This window comes from Ranitomeya variabilis, chromosome 4 (genome assembly GCF_051348905.1).
Source record: "Ranitomeya variabilis isolate aRanVar5 chromosome 4, aRanVar5.hap1, whole genome shotgun sequence".
In the NCBI taxonomy this organism is placed as follows: domain Eukaryota; kingdom Metazoa; phylum Chordata; class Amphibia; order Anura; family Dendrobatidae; genus Ranitomeya; species Ranitomeya variabilis.
The window spans coordinates 103,153,309-103,170,674 of NC_135235.1; the positions used below are offsets into that span (position 1 = coordinate 103,153,309).

Genomic DNA, 17,366 nt, shown 5'->3' on the forward strand with positions numbered 1-17,366 from the left:
TATGGTGCACTCGTGAGCTGTTCTAGGCTGGAGCTGCACATGCAACACATATGGTTTTCAATTGTTGTCACATTAAGTGTAATGATAATCACTGGAAAAATCCATAGAATTTCTGCAACACTATAAGCACTATGTGTAGTCAACAAGCTGATGAATGCTTGCTTTTCTGTGTGCAAAATATAAAATCTCAAACTCTTGCCTGACACTGTTATTTGATGCATATTTTATCACGATAATTTGGAGCTAAAAAACTCATCAAATTGGCCACGTGTGAATTCACCAGTATAGTATTGTAAGCAACATTAACTTACAAAGCACATATTGTCCCCAGAGGTTCTTCATACCTACAATATTTCTATATACAATTCTACATAAACAAGGTGTCACGGGTTTACCACGACAGAGCGGAGCCAGAGGACCGCAGTGTCTGATTTCTCTTACTCCTGCACAGATTAGAAGCACCTCCCCTTCATATTAAATGGTGTAAATTTATTTTAGCAGTGCAGGGGTTAATCTGCTCTGTTGAGAGCTCCTGGACAGTTTAGGCTCTCAGCTGTGCACTGTTAGCCACTTTCATCTCCTATATAATATGGGCCCTGGCTTGCACTCATTGTCAGAGATAGGTTTTGCTGCATGGCTGGAGGTTGTTAGTGTTTATGATTGGAGAAAGGCGCTTTATGGATTTACCTGAGACTGTTGCTAGGTTTTGAGTGTGAAAATCCCCTTCCTTCTCCTACTTTGGTTTAAACCCAGCCTCTACTCCCCAGTGCAGTCCTTTGTGATATGTGTGAGTATATTTGTATGATTGGTATTTTCTTTTATCCCTGTTCGTATTACCTTGTTAGTCTGGTTGATGTACTATAGTACACTACAACTTCCCTCTTCCCTGGTTGGGGAAGGGTACAGACAGAGGGCGAATTCAGGAGCGAATGCAAGGTACGTGACCCCGGCATCTTCACCATAAGTAATCCAGGGAGCTAGGGTGCCCCTAGCATTAGGGACAGGGAAGGAGCCCCTGGTACTGGGACTCCCAACAACAGAGCCGTGACACATGTAGTCAATAGTCCACTAAATATATAATTTCAAAAGTTATATTGTTAAATAGAAAAATGGCATAAAAATATACATAAAAATAAAAAGTCTGAAGCAAGACTCAGGTATTTGTAGCATGTGATCCACATATAAATATGATATGAAATATGATGTTAAGAATAAGAATATAGTTTTTTTTATTACATATGGATTTTTACATCATGTGAACGTATTACTTGGTTAACTCAACAGTGTACGCACTAATTTTATGCTATGACATTACGATATTGTTTATGAACTTGCACTTTATGTGATTAACTTTATGTATTATAGGATCTGCTCTGCTCTTCCCTGTTATTTATATGTGCATGACATGCTACAAGCTTTTGACTTTTTATTTTAATGTATATTTTTATTTCGTTTTTCTGTACAACATGACAACTTTTGAAATGATATATTTAATGGACTATTGACTCCATGTTTTGTGCAGGATTTCCCATGTTAGGAGTGTCCATGTCGGTAACTAAGGCTGTTTTATTGGCATATGGCCTTTATAATTCTATTGGTTATATCATGTTATCAGTTCAAATGATATTTATTCTAAGATTTCTATGTAGAAGTTTAGAAATATTCATTGGCATATTATCAATCTAGAGATTGTTCAAACCCAAGATATACCTTTCCCTATGATATAATGAAAGTCTGTAAATTGCTTCCGCTGTATGGCATGCCTTCAGCCTTTCTTACCCATGTTTTTCCTTTTTAGAATATGTTTTTGGCTATCATCAATGACACATATTCAGAAGTAAAAGAAGAGCTCTCAAATCAGAAAAATGAGTTGCAATTTTCGGACATCTTAAAGCAGGTATGGCCCGTGTTCTACTGGGGTTCATCAGGAGGAAATTATTCTGATTTCTGATGCCATCCTCCACTACCTATAAAGAATGTCTAGGTTTAAGTAAATTATCAACTTTCTTATTACACAAGCAGGACATGTCATCAAGAAGGTGACATAATCTGTCATACATTCCTTAAAGCTTGTCCATACATGCGTCATAACTTCCTTATATAATGGGAGCCATGAATCAATCATCATGATCAATTGGTAATCATCATTGATGGAGCATTATGTTGATGGCTATAGTAGTACCGCGTGCTGTGCTATTCTAACAGTCAAAATTGACAGAACCCCTAGCGTAGGTGCGTTATAGAGCAACTAATGGCAACTATTGATTAAATAAGACGGCAAGTCTTTAGCTCACATTGTAGCTTCAAGAAGGGTTGTCCCCAGCTAGATCTTATCAGCCATTATTGCACCTGGACCTACTAGAGGGTCACCTCTTGTGGGCCGGTCTGTCCAGTATGAGTAGGGGTCATCATTTTAATGTCCATTACTGATTTTATGGACAATGTGTGTTCCCGATAACTAACGCAAATAAAAGTGAACAGCATAACAACCAGACTTTTAGAAACAGAGCAGATTCTCGAAACAAAAACACTAGAAGGAACTTTTTTTTTGCATTTATGGTTTGTAAATGAGTGTTATTGTTTCCATATGTATACATCATATTACTGTGCATGACTTTTTTCAGGGTCTTCAAATTAGAAAGAGCAACAAAAGCCAATATGTTCTCTTGGAATTCACCATCTATTTCAGTGTATGTAGAATCTATTATTAAGCCACTATATTAGTATCCAATGGTCATTTATATTATTTTTAGAGTTACAAGAAGACGTTAATGAAGCTTAAGCTGAAAAAGGAGCGCATATCCGATGTACAGAAAGCGTTACAAAATGGCTCAAAAGAAATGTCCTTTGAAGAGTTTAAGAGCAGCCTAAAAGAGTAAGTGGTAGTAATATACTGGTAGCAAATGACTATGGTGAGATAAGGAAGCCCAGTATATGCAGTGATTTATTATCTACAGTAACGTAGAATTCTATATTTTTTTATTTAACATCATCCATTGTTTTGCTCCATTTAAAAACAAATGGAGACATTAAAATGTATTCTTTTTGCCCTCACATGCCAATGGCTAGCTATGCATGGTGAGATCCATCTGCCGTTTTAGCGTCACTTCTGTCTTGTAGCATTGGTGACTGCAGATGATGTTACACCTAAGGCCATGATCACACGATCCGTATTTGGTCAGTATTTTACATCAGTATTTGTAAGCCAAAACCAAGAATGGGTGATAAATGCAGAAGTGGTGACGTGTTTCTATTATACTTTTCCTCTGATTGTTCCACTCCTTGTTTTGGCTTACAGATACTAATGTAATATACTGACCAAATACTGAATGTGTGAACGTAGCCTAAAGGCTAAAAATGATGTTCCAGTTTGTCCAAACTATGGTTCTTTCAAGTCAGAGGAAAGTAATTCTAAGGACTTTGGCTACTTTCAGTGTGAATTTGCACTTACATTCGATCTCATAAAATAGTTTGATATAGACTAAGCCAAGTCCACCTTATATGGATTTGTCAGGGTGTGTTGCTAAAATTTAAAGGGAAAAAAAAATTCTTTACATTGATTTTTTTTTTCTGTTTTATAGAATGGGCCATGATGATCATGAAATTACAGCTGCCTTTTCCAGATTTGACCAGGATGGTAACCGGATTCTAGATGAGGATGAACAGAGTAAAATGAGAGAAATCCTGGAGAGAAATAGGGTACATAGCAATGGGTCTTGGGCAAATGTTTAACAATGTACAGTGGATATAATAAGTCTAAAATTGGCAGTTTTTTGTCATGTAAAAAAAATCATAGCAAGAAGAATAATTTCAGAACGTTCTCCACCTTTAATGTCACCCATAATGTGTACAATTCAATCGAAAATTAAATTGAAATATGTTCAGTTGGAAAAAGAAATATAAAGAACTACGGTAATAATAATATGGTGTAATAAATATGCAACCTCTTAAACTAATACTTTGATAAAGTACTCTTAGACTGAGTGCTGTCAAAAATTCAACCAGCATGGAACATCTAGAATTGGCGATCTTTGCCCACTCTTCCTTGCAGTAGCTCTAAGGCTACTTTCACACTAGCGTTAACTGCATTACGTCGCAAATCCGTTTTCTGCCGAAAAAACGGATGCGTCAAAAAAAGTGAAAAACGTATGCAACGCATACAGCATTTCGACGGATCCGTCGCAAATCCGCTAAACGTTTCCGTCGAAAATACTGGATGCGTTGCATACGTTGCATCCGTTTTTCCGACGGATCCGTTTTTAAAATGGGAGGCTCCCAAATTTGATTGGCTACTGGAAAATATGGAAAACTATATAGTTACTGTTTTTACAGCCCATCTTTGAGGGTTTTAGTTTTGTGGCAGCGATGGAAGGTGTTCTTGGGAGGATTGCTAGTTTGGTTACCGACGTTATCTTTGAGACGAATCGCCTGGATATCATAGTGCGGGAGAAGGAGGCGGCAGCGGAAAAACGGAGGATGCTTCTGCAGCAACGGAGATGGAGGCGACTCTGGATACATCCGATTAATGAACTACGGATGATGATAAAGGGATCCAAACCCTAACCCTAACCTCACCCCTAACCGTTTAATGAACATTTTCTGACAGTCATAGTGCCACGTATTTCAGTGCCACGTATATAAATGCCACGTATTTAAGTGCCACGTATTTAAGTGCCACGTATTTAAGTGCCACGTATTTAAGTGCCACGTATTTCAGTGCCACGTATATAAGTGCCACGTATTTAAGTGCCACATATTAAGTGCCACGTACTATAAATACTATAACTACGTGGTTACACATGGCACGTAAATACCGTGGCACGTAAATACGTGGCACTTAAATACGTGGCACTTATATACGTGGCACTTAAATACGTGGCAGGCCAGGTTTATATAGATTTGGGGGTGTCTGGCCAATTGGCAACAAAATCCAGCTTCTGAGCATGCTCAGTGTAAAAAAACGTATTGCAGCGCTGCATTGCGTCGTACGACGTGTCCCGACGCATCCGTCGCTCATAGGCTTCCATTGTAGCCAACGACGCATGCCGCAGGATGCGTCGCGACACGTTTTTTAGGCGGAGACAAAAAACGCTACAAGCAACGTTTTTTGCCGACGACGTATCGCCAAATTTCGACGCATCCGTCGTAAAACGTACACGACGTATGTCAATCCGTCGCAATACGTCGCCAATACAAGTCTATGGGGAAAAAACGCATCCAGCAAAAACTTTTGCTGGATGCGTTTTTTCGAAAAAAAGACGTTTTGAGACGTAATGCAGTTAACGCTAGTGTGAAAGTAGCCTAAATCTGTCATTGTGAGGGCATCTCCTGTGTACAGCGCCCTCTTCAGGTAAACCTACAAATTGGATTCAGGTCTGGGCTCTGGCTGGACCATTACAAAACATCGCTCTTCTTCTGGTGAAGCCATTCTTTTGTTGATTTGGAGGTATGCTTAGGGTCGTTGTCATGCTGAAAGGTGAAGTTTCTCTTCATCTTCAGATTTTTAGCAGAGGCCTGAAGTTTTGCTGTAAAATTGACTGATATTTGGAACTGTTCTTACAGTTGGCTTTGAATGCTGAAATTGAGAACTTGGGTCGATCACAGATGAACAAAGATTTGGACACAGTGGTCAACTTATCAGAGCTGAGGAATGACCTGTCCACTAAGCCAAGCTGGGTTTCTCAAGAAGAATTTACAATGTACAAGTCTTTTGTTTTTTTTTGGGTGTGGTGTAGGGGGTTCTAGATGCAAAAAAAAAAAACAGGGTATGATCTACACTAACAAAAAAAAATTCCTTTGGTTGAAAATTTTTGATTTTCAATGGTTACCTGAAAAGGTGATGATGACTATTCATGGTACAGAATGCACCACAGTGACAAATCAGACATTTGCTTACATTTCCTAACCATCCACAAACAATGCCCGCGTGCCAGTGATCACACAAGCCACAAGCAATTGTTACTGTTAATGGTACCAATCACAATTTAAAAAGGCTCTAAAGGCCCCTATGCACATTAGAGAAAGTGCAGCTGAACCTGTCGATTTCATCAAAGACTCCAGACTCTCTCCCCAACAGATGATGTAGGCAGAAATGAATGATTGGGTATGGTTATATTCAATGCTAGATCACATGCACGCTTTGCCGATATGAGCATGCATGACTATGGGGGCGCTGTCACGATAAATTGCTGTTAGCTCAGCTAGAGTTTGGCCTATAGCTATTTACATTTTGGGGAAATCTGAACACAACGCACAGATAGAAGAGCACAAATGTGCTATAAGATCTGTGCTCTCCGCATCAGTCTCAGGGACCCTGCTAGGGGAAAGAAGTGAAGACTGTGTACTTACAGGTGCTTCTCACAAAATTAGAATATCAAAAAGTTATTTCAGTTCTTCAATACAAAAAGTGAAACTCATATATGATATGGAGTAATTACAAACAGAGTGATCTATTTCATGTGTTTATTTCTGTTAATGTTGATGATTATGGCTTACAGCCAATGAAAACCCAAAAGTCATTTTTTTGTGAGAAGCACCTGTATATAAGTCAGTATAGCAGTATACATGGGTGTGCTATGTACTTTGGTAACTGTGTACGCAGAGCATCCATATTGACTGCTTACAGACATACTAGACATACTGTATATGAATATATACTGCCTCTTATCTGTTCCACGATTCCCAAGGTCAGACATTGTAATAAACATTTAACAATGGAGCCGTTGTCCGGGATTAACACACTGATGAACTATCCATTGTATAGGTCATCAACACAAGTTCAGTGGAGTCCCACACGTGGCCCCCTCCAGCTATCTGCTTCCGCAGTGGGTGGCTAGAAGCAATGTAAGAGGCTGACCACCACAGCTCTGTAAAGCTCAATATGTTTTTTTCAGTGAGTGCAGAGATTCTAAATTTAAAGGGAATCTTTCGCCAAATTTTTCCTACTTCATTAGAGAACAGCATAATGTAGGAAAAGAGACGCTGATTCCAGCATGATTTAGTTTACTGGGTGCAGAAGTTATGACACAATCAGTTTTTAGATGTAGGCGAGCTCAGAAAGCTAACCCCGCCCACACCACAGCTCTCTATGTACGTTGTTTATTGAAAGTGAGCTGCTTATCAGAGGAGGGGTGTGGTCTGAACTTGGCTCCTGTGATCTGAGTAGTGATAATTTCCTGGTGATAAAACCCTCATTTTATGGAAACAGCACACAGTCTAACAAGTGACACACCCTAAACTGAACTTCTGCTCCCACCGTCTACTAACCTCTCTAAACCTGACTATTCCCTCTCCGTGGGTGGCACCATAATAACACCCCGGCAGCAGGAGGGTTCTGTTTGGGTGTTATGTTTGATCTCTCCTTCACTTCCCATATACAATCTCTTGCCCGCTCATGCCACTTACATCTAAAGAACATCTCTAGAATCCGCCCTTTTCTCACCATGGAAACAACAAGAACCCTCACTGTCACCCTGATCCACTCCCGCCTGGACTACTGTAACGCTCTATTAATTGGCCTCCCCCTTACTCGACTTTCCCCTCTCCAGTCTATCCTTAATGCAGCAGCCAGGATCATCTACCTGGCTAATCGGTATTCAGATGCAGCCACTCTTCGCCAGTCATTACACTAGCTACCCATTCATTATAGGATGCAATTCAAAGTACTTGTTCTCTCCCACAAAGCTCTCCACAGTGCTGCACCCCCTTACATCTCCTCCCTCATTTCGGTCTACCGGCCTAACCGACCACTGAGCTCTGCAAATGACTTTCGACTAACCTCTGCACTAATCCGTACCTCCCACTCCGGACTCCAAGACTTCTCCCGTGCTGCGCCAATCTTCTGGAATGCTCTACCCCAAGATATTAGGACCATCCACAATTTGCATAGTTTTAGGCGCTCCCTCAAAACACATTTGTTCAGAGCGGCCTATCACGTTCACTAATCAAAGTCATTTTATGTTTGTGTGTGTGTAGCCCATTCACTACTTCCATCTCTCCCCCACTCCCTGAAGATGGCTGGACCATCATTGTAAATACATCATTGTAAATACACCATTGTAAATACACACCTGTACTTTGTATCTCCCCCACCTCATTGTAGATTGAAAGCTCTCACGAGCAGGGTCGTCTTTTTTTGCTTTAATTATTGTATTGTTAACGTTGTTACTTATGACTGTTGTGTGTGAACTGTTCGGCTGTGTGCACACGTTGCAGATTTTTTGCTTTTTTTGCGTTTTTTCACTATAAAAACGCGGAAAAAAAACGCATACATTATGCATCCCATCATTTAGAATGCATTCCACAATTTTTGTGCACATGATGCGTTTTTTTTTCCGCGAAAAAAACGCATCGCGGTAAAAAACGCGGCATGTTCATTAATTTTGCGGTTTTTTTGTGGACTTCCCACTATATTATTGCATTGGGAACCGCTGGAAAAATCCGCAAAAAAACGCGGTAAAAACGCATGCGGATTTCTTGCAGAAAAAGTCCGGTTTTGCACAGGAAATTTCTGCAAGAAATCCTGAACGTGTGCACATAGCCTTAAACTGTAAAGCGCTGCGGAATATGTTGGCGCTATATAAAGATTATTATCCCTAAAATCTGCATACTAGCTGCTACCTTATGCTGTCCTCAGATTACATAGCAAGGTGTACTTACTCACCTGCATATTTTCAATTTAGCAAAAAATAAATAAATGTTTTTTTTGCAAACTTTATCACAATGTCTTTTTTCAAACATTTGCATTGGTGACAAGATCTATGATCATGTCCCCTTCTGATATCGGTCAGACACACTGTTGAAGTATCCAATCACATTGATGCCTCCATATACAGATAAAGAAACGTAACTAACAGATATAATAGTTGCTTTTTTCACATGTCGTTTTTTTAAGCCAATTTCAGTAGTGAGATAGTATACGGAAAAGAGTTTTATTATTACATGAGTAATTGAAACAAACATGAAAGAAGCATTCAAAATCATTTATTTTCCATTAATCAATAAAATATTCTTGTGTGCTTGTATTCCAGATTTCAGAGAAGACTGCAGCAACTGGAAATGTCTATGAGTCGTATGATAAAAAAAGTAGAAACTGTGGAAATGAAATTGGAGACAATGGAAACAAACAAAATAAAGCAGTCAAACCTGACGGATAATCTGCCGAACAATATAGCAAAGGTGAATTGTATGGCCATTCATTTCTGAGCTTCTACAAATACACCTGCTCCCATATACACGGTGTAATAAGCAGTGAGTGATATACAGTACAGGACAACCCCAGATACAGTAATACACAGACAATATTAATTTATAATTCAAATCTTAGATTATCTCCAATCTCACTGCTGATGGCATGGGCACAGATTTGGTGCCATCCACCGTAGGTACCATTCCTGAGATATTAGTATGCTCCTATGCAGGAAGGGGCTGTCCGACCAAACAAAAAGCGTCAATGTCTTTGAAATCCAAATTGATTCAACACCAAGGTTTCCCAGATGTGGATCCTCTGCACTCCTTGGACTAGTAACATGCTTGAATATGGGCTTACTGTCTGGCTTCATTTATTAGCTAATATCTGTATCAGCTGTGAGAGTGGAGGGGGCTGGTTTGATTAATGAACTGAGCCTGACATCCATCTCCATTAACACATATAGGTAGTCATGATATGAAGAGGGTTAGGGGTGGCATTTCTTTCTCTGTTGGAATAAACCCAGTTAGAGCCAATAGTCGTCGACATAGAAACAGCTAAAGTTTATTAGTAAGTTAGACGTACTATCCCGTCGAGGTGACCTGGGCCTATCTGACCCTCGACGGGATAGTACGTCATAGCGATCGGCCACGCTCACGGGGGGAGCGCAGCCGATCGCGGCCGGGTGTCAGCTGACTATCGCAGCTGACATCCGGCACTATGTGCCAGGAGCGGTCACGGACCGCCCCCGACACACTGCGATCAAACATGATCGCAGTGTTCCGGCGGTATAGGGAAGCATCGCGCAGGGAGGGGGCTCCCTGTGTGCTTCCCTGAGACCCCCGGAGCAAAAATTGCTCTGAGGGTCTCTTACCTCCTCCTCGCTGCAGCAGGCCCGGATCCAAAATGGCCACGGGGCTGCATCCGGGTCCTGCAGGGAGGTGGCTTCACTGCGCCTACTCAGAGCAGGCGCCGGGAAGCCTGGAGCTGTGCACTTCAGATCGCCGATCTGACACAGTGCACAGCAAAGTGTCAGATCAGCGATCTTACACTATAACATGATGCCCAGGAAATGTTATAGTGTAAAAAAAATATATTCACATGTGTAAAAAAATTTTTAAAAAATTTCAAAAAAAAAAGCAAAAAAAAAATAATATATATATATATTGTTCCTATAAATACATTTCTTTATCTGAATAAAAAAACAAACAAAAGTACACATATTTAGTATCGCCGCGTCCGTAGCGACCCGACCTATAAAACTGTCCCACTAGTTAACCCCTTCAGTGAACACCGTAAAAAAAAAAAAAAAAAAAAAAACCCGAGGCAAAAAACAACGCTTTATTATCATACCGCCCCAAAAAAAAAAAAAGTGGAATAACACGCGATCAAAAAGACGGATATAAATAACCATGGTACCGCTGAAAACGTCATCTTGTCCCGCAAAAAACGAGCCGCCATACAGCGTCATCAAAGAAAAAATAAAAAAGTTATAGTCCTCAGAATAAAGTGATGCAAAAATAATAATTTTTTCTATAAAATAGTTTTTATCATATAAAAGCGCCAAAACATTCTGGTCATTCTGCCTCACAAAAATCGGAATAAAAAGCGATCAAAAAATGTCACGTGCCCGAAAATGTTACCAATAAAAACGTCAACTCGTCCCGCAAAAAACAAGACCTCAAATGACTCTGTGTACCAAAATATGGAAAAATTATAGCTCTCAAAATGTGGTAACGCAAAAAATATTTTTTGCAATAAAAAGCGTCTTTCAGTGTGACGGCTGCCAATCTCAAAAATAAGCTAAAAAACCCGCTATAAAAGTAAATCAAACCCCCCTTCATCACCCCCTTAGCGAAAAATTAAAAAAATGTGTTTATTTCCATTTTTCCATTAGGGTTAGGGCAAGGGTTAGGGTTGGGGCTTGGGTTAAGGCTACAGTTAGGGTTGGGGCTAAGGTTAGGGTTAGGATTACATTTATGGTTGGGAATAGGGTTGGTGTCATGATTCCCAATGGCAGGGACATGGGCAAAAACGGACTAGCTCTAGGAAGATGGTAACTCAGGTAACCGCGATGCTGAACCTAACACGCAAATAGAAGTAGCCAGGGGGTGTGCCTACGGTGATCTCTAGACACCTCGCGCCAGCCGGAGAGCTAACTACCCCTAGAAGAGGAATACACAGACCTGGCTTGCCTCCAGGGAAACCCCAAAAGTTATAGTAGCCCCCCACATGTAATAACGGTTAGGTAAGAGGAAAACACAAACGCAGTATGAATATAGTTTCAGCAAAGTGAGGCCCTCTGACTAGATAGATGAAAATACAAAAGAGGACTTCGCGGTTACCTCAAAACCCTAAGCAGCCATCCTGAAACTACCTTAACTCCGTTATCAACTCATGACACCGGAGTAGTAATTTCAGATCACTAGAGCTTCCAGCAGCACAAGAAATATAAATGCATGCTGGACAAAACAAACACAAAAAAAGCCAAAGATTCAACTTAGCTGAATTGCAGACTTGGAGCAGGTAGCAAGCAACAGAGATGCTCTGGTAACATTGATTGCCGGCACTAGAGTGACTGAGAAGCCAGACTAAATAGGAAACTCCCAATTTCCTGATGAAAACAGGTGCACTGGAAACACAAGACCAAAGTCTTGTACCACCAGTAGCCACCAGAGGGAGCCCAAAAACAGAATTCACAACAGGTTGGGATTAGGGTTAGGGGTGTGTCAGGGTTAGGGGTGTGGTTAGGGTTACCTTTGGGATTAGGCTTAGGGATGTGTTTGGATTAGGGTTTCAGTTATAATTGGGGGGTTTCCACTGTTTAGGCACATCAGGGGCTCTCCAAACGCGACATGGCGTCCGATCTCAATTCCAGCCAATTCTGCATTGAAAAAGTAAAACAGTGCTCCTTCCCTTCCGAGCTCTCCCGTGCGCCCAAACAGGGGTTTACCCCAACATATGGGGTATCAGCGTACTCAGGACACATTGGACAACAACTTTTGGGGTCCAATTTCTCCTGTTACCCTTGGGAAAATACAAAACTGGGGGCTAAAAAATAATTTTTGTGGAAAATTTTTTTTTCATTTTCACGGCTCTGCGTTATAAACTGTAGTGAAACACTTGGAGTTCAAAGTTCTCACAACACATCTAGATAAGTTCCTTGGGGGGTCTAGTTTCCAATATGGGGTCACTTGTGGGGGGTTTCTACTGTTTAGGTACATTAGGGGCTCTGCAAACGCAATGTGACGCCCGCAGACCAATCCATCTAAGTCTGCATTCCAAATGACGCTCCTTCCCTTCCGAGCTCTGCCATGCGTTCAAACGGTGGTTCCCCCCCACATATGGGGTATCAGCGTACTCAGGACAAATTGGACAACAACTTTTGGGGTCCAATTTCTCCTGTTACCCTTGGAAAAATACAAAACTGGGGGCTAAAAAATAATTTTTGTGGAAAAAATAATAATTTTTATTTTCACGGCTCTGCGTCATGAACTGTAGTGAAACACTTGGGGGTTCAAAGCTCTCACAACACATCTAGATGAGTTCCTTAGGGGGTCTACTTTCCAAAATGGTGTCACTTGTGGGGGGTTTCAATGTTTAGGCACATCAGGGGCTCTCCAAACGCAACATGGCGTCCCATCTCAATTCCAGTCAATTTTGCATTGAAAAGTCAAATGGCGCTCCTTCGCTTCTGAGCTCTGCCATGCGCCCAAACAGTGGTTTACCCCCACATATGGGGTATCGGCGTACTCAGGACAAATTGTACAACAACTTTTGGGGTCCATTTTCTCCTGTTACCCTTGGAAAAATAAAACAAATTGGAACTGAAGTAAATTTTTTGTGAAAAAAAGTTAAATGTTAATTTTTATTTAAACATTCCAAAAATTCCTGTAAAACACCTGAAGGGTTAATAAACTTATTGAATGTGGTTTTGAGCACCTTGAGGGGTGCAGTTTTTAGAATGGTGTCACACTTGGTTATTTTCTATCATATAGACCCCTCAAAATGACTTCAAATGAGATGTGGTCCCTTAAAAAAAATGGTGTTGTAAAAATGAGAAATTGCTGGTCAACTTTTAACCCTTATAACTCCCTAACAAAAAAAAATGTTGGTTCCAAAATTGTGCTGATGTAAAGTAGACATGTGGGAAATGTTATTTATTAAGTATTTTGTGTGACATATCTCTGTGATTTAATTGCATAAAAATTCAAAGTTAGAAAATTGCGAAATTTTCAAAATTTTTGACAAATTTCCGTTTTTTTCACAAATAAACGCAGGTAATATCAAAGAAATGTTATCACTATCATGAAGTACAATATGTCATGAGAAAACAATGTCAGAATCACTGGGATCCGTTGAAGCGTTCCAGAGTTATAACCTCATAAAGGGACGGTGGTCAGAATTTTAAAAATTGGCCCGGTCATTAACGTGCAAGCCACCCTTGGGGGTAAAGGGGTTAAAGTGGTTGTGCCATGAACAAAAGTATATTTTAATCAACAGATATTGGAATATTGGCCTACCCAACCCCTTATGGATGTATGCATAAGATACAAATGTATCTCCATATGAGTATAGAAATCACTTATTGTCACATCATTCACACCTTACTGAATTTACTACTAATCTTAAACGGAATAATTAGTGGGGAAATTGCCGTTTTAACTGTATTTATTGCAATCAACCTTTTTATACTAAAATACACAGTAGAACAATTTTTTATTTTTTTATTTTAAAGGAGAAACAGTTAAGCTGGGAAGAAGTTCATCCAAGCAAGGAAGGCTGGGACTCTGAGTATAAACCCAGGAACATCACAGAACCAACACACAGGAACAGTAATGCCATCTATCCACATATGAATGGCTCACAGAATTCTTTGAATTTCACTTAGTGTTTCCTAAGATGTGCCTTTCACCTGTTACCTCTCTATTTGAGAAAAAAGAAAAGAATTCTCCCAATCTAATGTACAGCATCTCTCTGTTCAGTGTTGTGAATAGAAGTAAATGTATCTGGAGCTTTTAACTAGGAAAATAAAACATTTGCTTAGATCTTCTAATGAAATACATAATTATTCTTCCTTCTGCAGAAAAAGGTCAAATTCACACCAGTTTTTTCTTCATGTGCAAAAAAATAACCAAACATCTGCCTGTTTTACAGTACGTCACAAGCTTTTCTAAAGGTCCTCTGGCAACCAGTCAATGAAAAACAGACAGCACTTGGATGCCATCCATATACCTTGTGTGTTTGGTTTTCTTTTTGCAGACTTATTTACTTGAATGGACGAAAGTGGAACACAAATAGGACCGAAATGGAACATATCTGTTTTTTTTAGTGGACAGATGGTCTGCAAAACGAAAAAAAAAAAAAAGGAAAGTGAAAAATGCCATAGGCTATGCCGTATGCTATTGCTATTGGTTAAGAAAAAAACAAAACAATAGCATGCGTATATGAAAATCAGACATTTGACTGGGATTTCACTGGGGAGTTTTTATTTAATTCTATCACAACCTTCCTGACTATCATGACAATTAGCTGAAGACAAAAGGTAGGTACTGGTAGTGTGTGTCCACCAATCACTCACTGCTGCTCCATGGTGATGCTCAGGTTCCCGGTTTTACTCATTGCTTTCTCTTCCAGTGGGGGCAACATGTTACCAGTGCAGCCAATCACTGGTAACAACAAAGAAACATTGGTTCCATGGAAAAGGAATAGAAGAGTCAGGCACAGGGGAAGTGGCCAATAGCCTATTTTCTTTACACTACACTAGACCTGGTTTGTAAATATATAAAGTAGACGACCCCTTGAGGTGTCCCACTGAGATCAAATCTGGCCAGCATATTATTGTAGCCTCAAAATATATTCAATGGGATAACCCAACTCTCTCCCAACATTAGTGTGCATAATAATGGTAGATTTGGGAGAGATAGTTGTCAGCTCAAGGGGTAATTATGGCTGGCTCCCATTAGCATTACTGTAAATAACTTATGTATTGTCATGAGAAATCAAGCACAGCAGAGACGAGCGCATCGCATTGCACAACCGTCTGCGTCAGTATTCTCGGCAGTGGACAAGAGTGCCATCAACTTCCTGATAATTTTGATTTTCCAGCCCGGCTAATCATAAACTAATCATAAGCTGAGCCTGGGATTCCAGAGGGTAAGGAAATTCGTGCTGCCCCCGTCAGAGGGGAGAGAAAACTGACCTGGGCTATGGTTGCGCGAAGTGATCTGCTCATCTCTAATAGCGCTGTATATAAAAACGTACTCAACGTTTTATGTTGGATTATATGGGAGGGATTTCTCAATGAATATTAAAGAGTGGAGACGCCCCTTTACAGAAGTAAAGCAACAATCTAATTAGTTACTTCTTAAAGGAAATCTGTGACCAGGTGTTTGCTACCCCATCTAAGTGCAGCATTATGTAGTTGCCAAGACTCTGATTCCAGCAATGTATCAATTAGGCTTGTTTCGCATTAACGTTTTTGTGCGCAGAGTAGGGCTGCGTACTTATTTCCTTAAGATCCGCATAGATCCACATGCGTCTTGCGTACTTATATTTAACATTGTGTACACCGGGACATGCATTGTATGATGCGTCCCCGTGCGTCATTTTGACGTGCCCGCCAAACGCAACCAGCCTTACTGGGTTGGTCATGTAGTTTTGACAAAATCGCAACTTCATCTGCCGCAGATCAAGCAGTTCTCTGAATACTGAGCTCTGTATAATCCTGTCCACACCTCTGATTGGCAGCTTTATGCCCATGTAGCGTCTACACAGAGCTGCCAATCAGAGGTGGAGGCGGGGTTATACAGAGCTCATGAATATGCTTGACTACCTGGCAGCAGACTTACTAGTCCTGTAATGATAATCTCCTGCTGCCAGGAAACAGTGATTTTTAACAAAACTACACTAAGCAGCCCACTAAGTGACACATTGCTGGAATCAGGGTCTCTGCCTCTACATTATTCTGCTTTCAGACTAAGGAAGAAACTTGGTGACAGAGTCCCTCTAACAATTATTCTTGCTACTGTTTTCATTTACTGAAAGGTGACCACATAACCCCAGTACTATTGTCCATATCATCCTTAGCTGTTGCTGTCTCTTGCAGTAGATGTTATGCCCTCTGTCCATGTTCTAACGCTAATATTACTGCTGTGGTGTACTTACATGGTTGCTATATGTAAAAATAAACAACATATAAAGATAATAATATAGCTTCAATCCTGGAATAAACCATTTAGATGTTCTTGGTTTCTGAAATACTGGACTGATTGCTCTGCACTTGGTACTGTTTGTACGCCTACTGCATTAATTACTACTGTATACATTTTAGACAATTTCAAATAAAATATGTAGACTAAAATGTATGTAATAAGCATGACTGCAAGAGGAAATGTAATTAAATTATAAAATTGAGACCTGTTATAACATAACTGATGTAGAATTATAATAAATGCCTTACTAGACAACTTTGTCAGAGTATTAATATAGAATTCTTATTTGAAAAAAAATACACACATACTAAATAGATACTGTGTGGAGGACTGGGCAATTTAATGTGCCCCTTTAAACATAAATACAAAGATCCTTGTTGGATAGAGTTGTTTCTCCACTCAGGTGTGTGAAAGGAAAGCAGAAAGACACCAACAGTTCAAGTGGATTTTACTTGGATGTAGTGAGCTTGATGGTTACAGAGTATTTCTAAGAGGTAACAGGATTGAGCAAAATTAGATTATTAGAAAAAACAGCAATATGCTAACACCGGCAACATTTTGTACCTGTGACATTCTGCTGGCAACCACCTCAGCAGCACCTCCTTCAAAGTGCATTTTAGTAAATATCCACAGTGCCTGTTAAGGGACCTTCTTGTGGTCACCATAAAAGCAGCTGTGCCTCACGATCGATTTAGCCCGACTACTTTTATACTTGTGCGGCATACTCTGTTACGTCATCAATACCTTACTAGTGATGAGAGAATATACTAGTTACTCAAGATTTCTCGAGCATGCTCGGGGGTCCTCCGAGTATTTTTTTAGTGCTCGGAGTTTTAGTTTTTCTTGCCGCAGCTGAATGATTTACATCTGTTAGCCAGCATAAGTATATGTGGGGGTTGCCTGGTTGCTAGGGACCCCCCAGATGTACTTAGCCTGGCTAACAGATGTAAATCATTCAGCTGCTG

At 40.2% G+C, this 17,366-nt stretch overlaps 1 protein-coding gene across 1 annotated transcript in view; it reads left to right on the plus strand.

The window, feature by feature from the left end:
• PKD2L1 (polycystin 2 like 1, transient receptor potential cation channel) overlaps window positions 1–14,534 on the plus strand; it is a 150,605-nt gene extending 136,071 nt beyond the window's left edge. Inside the window, exons 10-15 of the mRNA XM_077259014.1 lie at window positions 1,799–1,897; window positions 2,754–2,875; window positions 3,582–3,699; window positions 5,563–5,699; window positions 9,030–9,177; window positions 13,926–14,534. Of these exons, the coding sequence (XP_077115129.1) occupies window positions 1,799–1,897; window positions 2,754–2,875; window positions 3,582–3,699; window positions 5,563–5,699; window positions 9,030–9,177; window positions 13,926–14,078 (777 nt within the window). The 3' untranslated portion in view covers window positions 14,079–14,534. The remainder of the gene's footprint in view (window positions 1–1,798; window positions 1,898–2,753; window positions 2,876–3,581; window positions 3,700–5,562; window positions 5,700–9,029; window positions 9,178–13,925) is intronic.
• The last annotated feature ends 2,832 nt before the right edge of the window (window positions 14,535–17,366 follow it).